This window comes from Sciurus vulgaris, assembly GCF_902686455.1.
Source record: "Sciurus vulgaris genome assembly, chromosome: X".
Classification (NCBI taxonomy): Eukaryota; Metazoa; Chordata; class Mammalia; order Rodentia; family Sciuridae; genus Sciurus; species Sciurus vulgaris.
This window is the reverse complement of record NC_136471.1, coordinates 122,560,187-122,572,713: the sequence shown is the minus strand read 5'-3', so window position 1 is coordinate 122,572,713 and position 12,527 is coordinate 122,560,187. Positions and strand designations below refer to the sequence as shown.

Genomic DNA, 12,527 nt, shown 5'->3' with positions numbered 1-12,527 from the left:
AGTAAGCCTTATATCCTATTCTGTCCTATCTATACATGATGACTTATTAACTCAAATTCACTGAGGTTGTTCTGTCAGAAGGAATAATTCTTCAAAACACTTAAAGGCAAAAGTTATAAAGTTCTTTAAGGAAAATACAAAATAAAATTAACAAGACCAAAAACATATTCAGTTTGCATAATAGATTTGAAGCAAGAAATGTAATTTCTATAAGCACACTAATATCTTTGTATATATTTTGCCTCCAAAAAGCACATAAATTTAATAACTCAATTGCGTATGAGACCCTTTACAAATTTTACTTTCTTTTAAAACCTTCTTACAATCTTACATATCTTTTATAATTTACCCAAAACCTGACTTAATTTTGTATTATATTCCTTGGTTACTTTGAGATCACAGTAATCTTTACAATAAAAATCTATCTTTTGAACACTTTACTTTTTATTTTTTTTATTGGGATACATCTTGTTTCTCTGTTTGTACATGAAGTAGAGGTATACCATTTGTGTAATCATACAGTTACATAAGGTAATTGTGTTTGATTCATTCTGTTATTTTTTTCCCCCCACCCCTCCCACCCCTCTTTTCCCTCTATACAGTCCCTCCTTCCTCCATTCTTGCCCCCCTCCCACCCCCATTATGTGTCATCATCTCCTTATCAGCGAGATCATTCATCCTGTGGTTTTTTGAGATTGGCTTATCTCACTTAGCATGATATTCTCCAATTTCATCCATTTGCCTGCAAATGCCATAATTTTATTAATCTTCATGGCTGAGTAATATTCCATTGTGTATATATACATATATATATACACATATATATATACCAAAGTATCTTTTTCCATTCATCAATTGAAGGGCATCTAGGTTGGTTTCCACAATCTGGCTACTGTGAATTGAGCAGCTATGAACATTGATGTGGCTGTATCTCTGTAGTATGCTGATTTTAAGTCCTTCGGGTATAGGCCAAGGAGTGGGATAGCTGGGTCAAATGGTGGGTCCATTCCAAGTTTTCTAAGGAATCTCCACACTGCTTTCCAGAGTGGCTGCACTAATTTGCAGCCCCACCAGCAATGTATGACTGTACCTTTTTCCCCACATCCTCGCCAACACCTATTATTGCTTGTATTCTTTTTTTTTACATCAAAAATAGTATTTTAATTTGCTACAATAAAACAAAAGTCAACTTCCATGATTTTGCTGAAATTAGAATACTAAAAATAGAATACTAAAGAATAATAAAATGTAAATTCTTGAAAAATAATCTTGAGATTTGTGAGAATAACAATTGCTAAACAAGAGAACATGACATGCACAGAAGGAAAAGACCAATATGATATATACTTATGTACACATATATATGTATATTTTTCATAATATATACTTGGAATAAGAAAAATTAAGTCACATTCAAAACAAAAGCTGAACAAATTCAGTACTAAAATAAATATTACCCACAATTTTCGAAACATTCTAACATATTTATGCTTTCTATTTTTCTGATGAACTAGTTGATAATATGAATCATCTCCATTTCAAATTATGGTTGCAGTAAAGCTCCCAAGTTTCCTAGACTGTGGGGTATCTGAAGTCTGCATCAACTCACTTGAAGCTGACTTCAGATCAAGAATTAAAGGAAATAAGACTCCCCATTGTCTTCCTTCCACCTTCCTTGGCTGCAGCTCTGGTATTCCATTCCTGGGAATGGATCCCAGAGGCCCCAAGGTAAGGACTATCTGTGGGCAACACAATAAATTGAACCATGTTGAATAAAGTGAGCATGCCATTAGCTTGCTCATTGCCTGCAGAAATTGCAAGTTTACTGATTTACATTTTAATTTGGACTCTCTTGGTCCCAAAACACACACACAGTTCCTGTCAAGAATTCCAACTCTGCAAAGAAGTATTGCTAAAAGCTGCAGATCACAAGAGACAAGAATGTTTAAAAACTGTGGCTCTGCTGATTATTATTTATGTATTCCTTGAGGGAGACTTGATAGAGCTAACATAAGGGGGGGAAGGGAAAAAAATAACAGAATGAATCAAAGAATATTTCCCTATGTAAATTTATGATTTTTAATTAAAATAAATAAATAATAAAAAATAAGCCAATCCCCCCACAAAAAAGATTAACAACAAAAATCAAGAGAAAGAAAAAGGGTCATTCAAAATGGTTGTTTGATACCTGAGGACAGTGTTCTGCGAGCTGCACTGTTCCGTGGTTTTGGCTGATACTATCACCAGCTAGAAATCAGTGGAGGAGTTTCATGTTTTTCAATATCATTTAGTTATCAGCTACTTGATTCAATAAATATTTCATATATTTGATGCATAAGAGTTTATAAATATATCACATATTGATTGTGTTTTTATGAAAATTTGTTACATTGGGCTAACTTAGTCTGCTTCATGGCTTGGTTAGTAAATTACCAAAAGTAAAACAAAAGCTACTTAAAGTCAGTTAAAACTGGTTTATCACTAAATAAAAGGAGTTAGTTAGGTTTATTTAAACCAAATAAGTCTTGTACATCATGTATGATAGTTTCATAAAGCAAATTTGGAGTGAGTTGCATTGTCTTCAATTCCTCATTGTAGAATTCATTAGGATAAAATGTAGGGGTCAGCTAGCATTCTCCAAGAGGCCCTGGAAGCCAGTGCAATTCCATCGAGCTGAAAGGTGAAAAAAAGCAAGTCCAGAACTGTAGGGAGAAAAGTGTCTATGCTATTAAATATATTCCTTCACATTTCTATGCCCATCTTAACCTGAGGAAAAAAATGAAACCATTATTGAAAAGCATGGGGCTGTGAGAGGAAGGATGGATTTTAGATTAAACAGGAGGATAATCAAGACATGAAGATCACACAGTATTATTATCTCTAAAATAGCGATAACAAGATAGTCACCATAAGATTGCCCTGAACATTACTGAGATCACGTATAGGATAGCTAGTTTTTCCTCAAAATGCTTGTATTCTTGATAATCACCATTCTAATTGGGGTGATATGGAATCTTAGGATAGTTTTGATTTGCATTTTTCTTATTACTAGAGATGTTGAACATTTTTTCATATATCTGTTGATTGCTAGTAGATCTTCTTCTGTGAAGTGTCTGTTCATTTCCTTAGCCCATTTCTTGATTGGGTTATTTGTATTCTTGGTGTAGAGTTTTCTGAGTTCTTTATAGATTCTGGAAATTAGTGCTCTATCTGAAGTATGAGTGGCAAAGATATTCTCCCACTCTGTAGGCTCTCTCTTCACATTACTGATAGTTTCCTTTGCTGAGAGAAAGCTTTTTAGTTTGAATCTATCCCAGTTATTGATTCTTGCTTTTATTTCTTGTGCTATGGGAGTCCTGTTAAGGAAGTCTGATCCTAAGCCGACATGATGAAGATTTGGATCTACTTTTTCTTCTATAAGATGCAGGGTTTCTGGTCTGATTCCAAGATCCTTGATCCATTTTGAGTTGGTTTTGTGCAGGGTGAGAGATAGGGGTTTAGTTTCATTCTGCTGCAGATGGATTTTCAGTTTTCCCAGCACCATTTGTTGAAGAGACTATCTTATCTACATTACATATTTTTGGCTCCTTTGTCTAGTATGAGAAAATTGCATTTATTTGGGTTTGTGTCCGTGTCCTCTGTTCTGTACCATTGATCTACCTGTCTATTTTGGTACCAATACCATGACGTTTTTGTTACCATTGCTTTGTAGTATAGTTGAAGTTCTGGTATTGCTATACCCCCTGTTTCACTCTTCCTCCTAAGGATTGCTTTAGCTATTCTGGGTTTCTTATTCTTCCAGATGAATTTCGTGATTGCTTGCTCTATTTCTGTGAGGTACGTCATTGGGATTTTAATTGGAATTGCATTGAATCTGTATAGCACTTTTGGTAGTATGGCCATTTTGACAATATTAATTCTTCCTATCCAAGAACATGGGAGATCTTTCCATCTTCTAAGGTTTTCTTTAATTTCTTTCTTTAGTGTTCTGTAGTTCTCATTGTAGAGGTCTTTCACCTCTTTTGTGAGATTGATTCCCAAGTATTTTATTTTTTTCGAGGCTATTGTGAATGGGGTAGTTTTCCTAATTTCTCTTTCTGAGGATTCATCACTTATGTATAAAAATGCATTGGATTTATGAGCATTGATCTTGTAACCTGCTACTTTACTGAATTCACTTATGAGTTCTAAAAATTTTCTGGTGGAATTTCCTGGTTCTTCTAAGTATATAATCATATCATCCGCAAATAGGGATAGTTTGAGTTCTTCTTTTCCTATTCGTATTCCTTTAATTTCCTTGGTCTGTCTAATTGCTCTGGCTAGAGTCTCAAGAACGATATTGAATAGGAGTGGTGAAAGAGGGCATCCCTGCCTTGTTCCAGTTTTTAGGGGGAATGCTTTCAGTTTTTCACCATTTAGAATGATATTGGCCATGGGCTTAGCATAGATGGTCTTTACAATGTTAAGAAATATTCCCACTATCCCTATTTTTTCCAGTGTTTTGAGCATGAAGGGGTGCTGTATTTTATCAAATGTTTTTTCTGCATCTATCAAAATAATCATGTGATTCTTGACTTTAAGTCTGTTGATATGGTGAATGACATTTATTGATTTCCAGATGTTGAACCAACCTTGCATCCCTGGGATAAAAGCCACTTGATCGTGGTGCACTATCTTTTTAATATATTTTTGTATGTGATTTGCTAAAATTTTCTTGAGAATTTTTGCATCAATGTTCATTAAGGATATTGATCTGAAATTTTATTCCCTTGATTTGTCTCTGTTTGGTTTAGGTATCAGGGTGATATTGGCTTCATAGAATGAGTTTGGGAGGGTTCCCTCTTCTTCTACTTCATGGAATACTTTGAGAAGTATTGGAATGAGCTCTTCTTTAAAGGTTTTGTAGAACTCGGCTGAGAGCCCATCTGGTCCCAGACTTTTCTTTGTTGGTAGGCTTTTGATGACCTCTTCTATTTCATTACTTGAAATTGATCTATTTAAATTGTGTATGTCCTCCTGGTTCAGTTTAGGTAATTCATATGTCTCTAGAAACCTGTTGATGTCTTTGAGATTTTCTATTTTGTTGGAGTATAGATTTTCAAAATAGCTTCTAATTATGTTTTGTATTTCACTCGTGTCTGTTGTGACATTTACTTGTTCTTTCCAAATTTTAGTAATTTGAGTTTTCTCTCTCCTTCTCTTTTTTAGTGTGGCCAAGGGTTTATCAATTTTGTTTATTTTTTCAAAGAGCCAACTTTTTATTTTGTCAATTTTTTCAATTGTTTCTTTTGTTTCAATTTTATTGATTTCAGCTCTGATTTTAACTATTTCCTGTCTTCTACTACTTTTGGTGTTGTTTTGTTCTTCTTTTTCTAGGGCTTTGAGCTGTAGTGTTAGGCGTTTATTTGTTGATTTTTTTCTTCTTTTATTGAATGCGCTCCATGAAATAAATTTTCCTCTAAGAACTGCTTTCATAGTGTTCCAGAGATTTTGATATGATATATCTTTGTTCTCATTTACCTCTAAGAATTTTTTAGCAGTGTATTATTTAATTATTTAATTATTTCAGTAGTGTATTATTTAATCTCCAGGTGTTGGAGTAGTTTCTATTTTTTATTCTGTCATTTATTTCTAATTTCAATCCATTATGATCTGATAGAATACAAGGTAGTATCTTTATCTTCTTTTATTTGCTAACAGTAGCTTTGTGGCATAATATATAATCTATTTTAGAGAAGGATCCATGTGCTGCTGAGAAGAAAGTGTATTTGCTCTTTGTTGGATGGTATATTCTATAAATGTCCCTTAAGTCTAAATTATTGATTGTGTTATTGAGATCTATGGTTTCTTTTTTCAATTTTTGTTTGGAAGATCTGTCCATTGGGGAGAGAGGTGTGTTAAAGTCACCTAGTATTATTGTGTTGTGGTCTATTTGATTGCTGGAATTGAGAAGGATTTGTTTGACGTACATGGATGAGCCACTGTTTGGGGCATAGATATTTATGATTCTTATGTCTTGCTGATTTATGCTTCCCTTAAGCAGCATGAAATGTCCTTCTTTATCCCTTCTGACTAACTTTGGCTTGAAGTTCAGATCATCTGATATGAGGATGGATACTCTGGCTTTTTTGCTGTGTCCGTGTGCATGGTATGTTTTTTTCCCATCCTTTCACCTTTAGTCTATGGGTATCTCTTTCTATGAGATGAGTCTCTTTCAGGCAGCATATTGTTGGATCTTTCTGTTTAATCCAATCTGCCAGTCTATGTCTTGTGATTGATGAGTTCAGGTCATTAACATTCAGGGTTATTATTGAGATATGATTTGTATTTCTGGTCATTTGGCTCATTTTTGTTTTTTTGACATGACTTAGTTTCTCCTTTATTTGGTTACTCCTTTAGGGTAATTCCTTCCTTTTTTGATTTACATCATTGTTTTTCATCTCTTCCTCATGGAATATTTTGCTGAGAATGTTCTGTAGTGCTGGCTTTGTTTTTGTAAATTCTTTTAGCTTTTGTTTATCATGGAAGAATTTTATTTCATCGTCAAATCTGAAGGCAAGTTTTGCTGCATAGAAGAGTCTTGGTCGGCATCCGTTTTCTTTCAGAGCTTGAAAAATGTTGTTCCAGGCCCTTCTAGCTTTTAGGGTCTGGGAGCAGACCCTAAAAATCTGCTTATATCTGTATTGGTTTCCCCCTGAATGTAATTTGATTCTTTTCTCTCATGTCCTTTAAAATTCTGTCTTTATTTTGTATGTTAGGTATTTTCATTATAATGTGCCTTGGTGTGGATCTGTTGTAATTTTGTATATTTGGAGTCCTATAAGCCTCTTGTACTTGATTTTCCATTTCATTCTTCAGATTTGGGAAATTTTCTGATATTATTTCATTGAATAGATTTTTCATTCCTTTGGTTTGTTTCTCTGTGCCTTCCTCAATCCCAATAATTCCTAAATTTGACCTTTTCATGATATCCCATAATTCTTGTAGATTCTGTTCATTATTTCTTACCATCTTCTCTGTTTGGTCAACTTTGTTTTCAAGATTAAATATTTTTTCTTCAATGTCTGAGGTTCTGTCTTCCAGGTGTTCTATCCTATTGGTTATGCTTTCTATAGAGTTTTTTAATTTGGTTTATTGTTTCCTTCATTTCAAGGATTTCTGTTTGGGTTTTTTTCAGTATCTCTATCTCTTTATTGAAATGATCTTTTGCTTCCCGCATTTGCTCTTTTAACTGTTGATTGGTGCGATCATTCAAAGCCTGCATTTGCTCTTTCATCTCATCGTTTGCTTCTCTGATCATTTTAATTATGTACATTCTGAACTCCCTTTCTGACATTTCTTCTGCCATGCTCTCATTGGATTTTATTTATGTAGCATCTAGGTTTGTTTGGGACATTTTCTTCCCTTGTTTTCTCATATTGCTCAGGTATCTTCCCCTCTAATAGTGAAGCTCTGAGATATTGCAGATTTCCCCTATTGACTTATAGTGTCCCTGTAGATTTCCAATAACTCACCTCCTAGCCTTCAGTAGCCTGAAGTCTTGGAGAAACTTGATAATGCAGTGATCCACAAGGAAGTTGCCCCTCTAGGCTTGGTGGCATTCAGGTGGGGTATATTCCCTGCTAGTGGGCAGAGGCGCCTCCACTTGTTGACTGATGGTCAGCCAAAGGGAACTAGACTGCGGGCTGGGGCACGGCTGGTCTGGGTGTGGGTCTCTGGTTCTACTACTCCAGTGGGAAAGTCTCGCTTTAAGACTTTTAAAGTAATAAAATCTGACACAAGAAAATTATCTTGATAGATGAGAGCAGATCAACATTCAGACTTTGCTTCCTATCAGTACCTTAAAATTCTAATAATTTTAATTGATAGTACTAATTATAGCCAATTTAATCACATACAAAAACTTTTTGAAATTTGCCTTCCACAAACCTTCCACAACTTAGACATTGTACAATTTGTTTACATACTTAGTTTTGTCCTTTCTTTCATCTTGGACTTTAGCACGAGATGACTTTAGCACACCTTATCATATAAAACACTTTCTTTTCTAGAAACATTTCTTTTACCTTCTAATTTTCCATAATAAAATGTATTTCCATACCTATAACTTTCTTTTATCTTTTCTAGTTTGAGGCTATTTCTTAAATTCATATTCTGAAATAATTCTTATGAGTGCTATCTGTGCATTTAATTTACATAATAAATTTCATCCCAGGAGAGGGATCAGACAATCTGGCATATACACAAACTCTGCCTTTGGTGTTTTGGGATTTGCTTATTTTGTTATGGGAATCAAGAAAGAAGGGGCACTCAAAGAGTGGGAGAAACCAAACTTTATTTCACAGCAGCAGACTCAGAGGAGATTAGCACTCCAAATTCTGAGCATCCCTTATCAGTTTTTCACATTTGTAGGCTATCTAGTGTCATAACTTTCTAGTCTAAAATGATACATAGTTGTGCACAGGATTTCAAAAAATGATATGTGATTGTGTGTAGGATTTTGGGGCAGGAAGCATGTTTACAGACTGCAATAAGGGAGAATGGCTCCTTTACAAAACCTTAGGTAAACCTCTAGCCTTGGGTCAAGAGCCTTCACAGGGTATTTACACTTCAAAGGCAAGTAGTTAGTTCCTAGGGAAAGTTTTTACAATCCAAAAGGAAGGAGTGAATGGTGCTAATTAGGTTCCCAGAAAACCTGCTGGTGGGAACTGGGAGGGGAACTCTCTCCTTTTCCCAGGCACTAATTTTTACAGACAGCATACTTAGTTTACTTTATGTCCAGGCCTGGGTCAGTTACCCATTACAATTTCACTTAGCATGATAGTTTCCAGATCCATCCATTTGACAGCAAAAGCCATAAAGTCATACTTTATGACTCAGTAATATTCCATTGAGTATATATACCACATTTTCATTATCCATTCCTCTGTTGAAGGGCACTTAGGTTGGCTCCATAGCTTAGCTGTTGTGAATTGTGCTGCTGTAAACACTAATGTGGCTGTGTCACTGTAGTATGCTGATTTTAAATCCTTTGTGTATAGCAAAGAAGTGTATACCAAGGAGTGGGATAACTAGGTCAAATGGTGGTTCCATTCCTAGTTTTCTAGGGAATCTCCATAATGATTTCCAGAGTGTTTCCAGAGTGGTTGCACTAATTTGCAGTCCCATCAGCAATATATGAGTGAATCTTTTTCCTCACATCCTCATCAACATCTATTGTTACTTGTATTCTTAACAAGTGTCATTCTGACTGGAAAGAGATTAAATATCAGTGTAGTTCTAATTTGCATTTCTCTAATTGATAGAGATGTTGAACTTTTTTTTCAAATATTTGTTGATGATCATTGATTGGGTTATTTGTTATTTGTTTTTTGGTTTTTTTGGTGTTAAGTTTTTTGGATTCCTTATCTATCTTGGAGAGTAATGTTCTGTCTGAGGTGCAGGTGGCATAGATTTTCTCCTACTCTATAGGCACTCTCTTCAAATTCTTGATTGTTTCCTTTGCTGTGAAGAAACTTTTAAGTTTGATACCGTCCCATTTATTGATTTTTTATTTTACTGCTTATGCTTTAGGAGTCTTGTTGAGGACTTTCAGTTCCTAAGCTGACATGATGGAGATTTGAGTCTACTTTTTCTTCTAGTAGGCACAGGGTCTCTGGTCTACTGCCTAGGTCCTTGATTCATTTTGAGTTTTGTGCTGGGTGAGAGATAGGGGTTTAATTTCATTTTGCTATATATGGGTATGGTATTATGATGCCGCCTGCTTTGCTTTTCTCACTAAGGATTGCTTTAACTATTCTGGATTTCTTATTTTTCCAAATGAATTTCATAACAGCTTTTTCTATTTCTATGAAGAATGTCATTGCAATTTTGATGGAAATTGCATTCAATCTGTATAGTGCTTTTAGTAGTATGGACATTTTGACAATATTAAATCTGCCTATCCAAAAACATGGGAAGTCTTTCCAACTTCTAAAGTCTTCTTCAATTTTTTTCTTTAGTGTCCTATATATATATATATATATATATATATATATATTTTTTTTTTTTTTTTTTTTACAGGGGTTTGAACTCAGGGGCACTCAAGCACTGAGTCACAGCCCCAGCCCTATTTTGTATTTTATTTAGAGACAGCACTGAGTTTTATTTAGAAACTCACTGAGTTGCTTAGTGCTTTGCTTTTTTTGAGGCTGGCTTTCAACTCGAGATCCTCCTGCCTCAGCCTCCTGAGCCACTGGGATTACAAGCGAGCACCACCATGCCCAATGTAGTGTCTATAGTTTTCATTGCAGAGGTCCTTCTCCTCTTTTTTAAGATCAATTCCCTAGTATTTTATTTTTCTTGAGGCTATTGTGAATGGGGTAGTTTTCCTAATTTCTTTTTCAGCAGATTCATCATTGGCATATAGGAACACAATTGATTTATGGGTTTTAATTTTTTAAAAATATTTTTGTTTCAGTTGTAGGTGGACATACCTTTATTTTATTTTTATGTGGTGCTGAGGTTTGAATCCAGGGCCTCATACATGCTAGGTGACACTCTACCACTGAGCCACAACTCCTGCCCATTTGGGTGTTAATTTTATATCCTGCTACTCTGCTGAATTCATTGATGGGTTGTAGAAATTTTCTGGTGGAGTTTTTTTTTTTTTTTTTTTTTTTTTGGTCTTCTAAATATAGGATCATGTTGTCAGCAAACAGAGAAGATAATTTGAGCTCTTCTTTTCCTATTCATATTCCTTTGCTTTCCTTCTCTTGCCTAGTTGCTCTGGCCAGAGTTTCAAGGACTATCCTGAATAGGTGTGGTGAAAGTGGGCATCCCTGTCTTGTTCTTGTTTTAGAGGGAATGCTTTCAGTTTTTCTCCATTCATTATGGTGTTGACCTTGGGTTTGTCATATGTAGCCTTTATAATGTTGAGGTAGGTTCCATCTATCCCTTGTTTTTCTAATGTTTTAAACATGAATGGATGTTGTGCTTTGTCAAATGCTTTTTCTGTTTCTATTGAGACAATCATGTGCTTCTCATCTGTATTGATGTGGTGAATTATATTTATTGATTTCCATATGTTAAACTAATCTTGCATCCCTGGGATGAAACCCACTTGTTCATGGTGTGCTATCATTTTAATGTGCTTTTGTATGCTTATTCCTTTGTTTTTAATATGTCTACCCATCTACCAGTACAGTTCTGACTTCTTTTAAGTGAAGGACTACTATGTGAGCTTCTTTTTCTTAAGAGTCCTGGGTTGGGTGGATATCTAGATTATGATATTTTAAATCAATATGTGACCTCTGCTGATCTCAATATCACTTTAAGAGATACCTCTGAGCCCTATTTACCATAATCACTTCTGAGCCAAGCCTCATACTTTTCACGCTTGTAAGAACAAAAACGTGTTGCAATTGTTCTCTGTAGTTCCTCAGTTCCTTAATTTGAGTGTAACCTATAATAAATTCTCTCAATTCTGCTTTTATTTGCTGCCTCCTTTCTGTGTTGTAAGGAGATAAGAACTCACTGCCTAGTTTGCTTCTGCCATCTTCCTGAGGTCCCAGATTGTTTTTCCAACATTTTAAAAGTATCTATTCAGCATGAACTCTGATCAATGCTTTTATCCAGAAGCCATAAAATTTCTGTTAGGTTGCCCCTTGCATCACATGAGTTCTAGCTTCTCTCATTTAAACAAATCTTCCTCCTTTTTAATAAAATTCTCGAGCTGGGGTTGTAGCTCAGTGGTAGAGCACTTGCCTAGCATGAGTGAGGCACTGGGTTTGATTCTTAGCACCACACATAAATAAATAAATAAAATAAATGTTTGTCAACAACTAATAAAATATTTTAAAAGAGAAAATAGTTTACTTTAAAAATAAAAAAATGCTCTTTATAGTATTTTAATCAAAACAACTGAAACTTTTTGTACACATACAGATTTATACCCATTAGAATTTTAACTCTTAGTAACCTTGCTTTTAGGTAAGATCCCCCCCAAAAAAGCAAGCAATCTTAAACCTCCTTTTAAAAAATTTACCAATTTATAAAAACACATTTACTAGACCCAAATACATGTTATCATTTAGAATTCAAGAAGCCTAGAGTACTTGAATTTATATTTAGTTGATATTTTAGTATTTTTACTTTGTAAATTAATCAGATGTGCCCTCCAATAAACACATTCATGAAGATTAATCCCATTTATGTTAAAAATAATTTACCCATTTATAACTTGTTATCCATGAAAAGCAAGGTATCAAGCAAGTCTAGTTAACACTTTAAGGCAGTTATTCCTGTCAAAGAAAAATCCTTAGAAGTAATGGACATTGTACTTTAAATATTTTATAGAAATGAACACTCTGTTGGCCAGCTACCAAGAAAAATGTGTGCATTTATAATTACAAATATTCTTACCAATTTAAATTGACCCTTTTTGTTAAAGTTTTATTTAAGTCCTATGAACTGAAGACATTTTGTTTTGTAATTAAATTTATGAGTACTCATTTACCTATAAACCAATTGATACTATGTTCATGATA

The 12,527-nt window shown here is 34.5% G+C and overlaps 1 protein-coding gene across 1 annotated transcript in view; it reads left to right on the top strand.

Annotated features, from left to right (window-relative positions):
• Positions 1-1,707: 1,707 nt before the first annotated feature.
• LOC306651620 (ornithine decarboxylase-like) overlaps positions 1,708-12,527 on the top strand; it is a gene marked incomplete at its 5' end in the record, with an annotated part of 29,767 nt that continues 18,947 nt past the window's right edge. Inside the window, 1 exon segment of the mRNA XM_079124265.1 lies at positions 1,708-1,728. Coding sequence (XP_078980391.1) covers positions 1,708-1,728 — 21 coding nt within the window.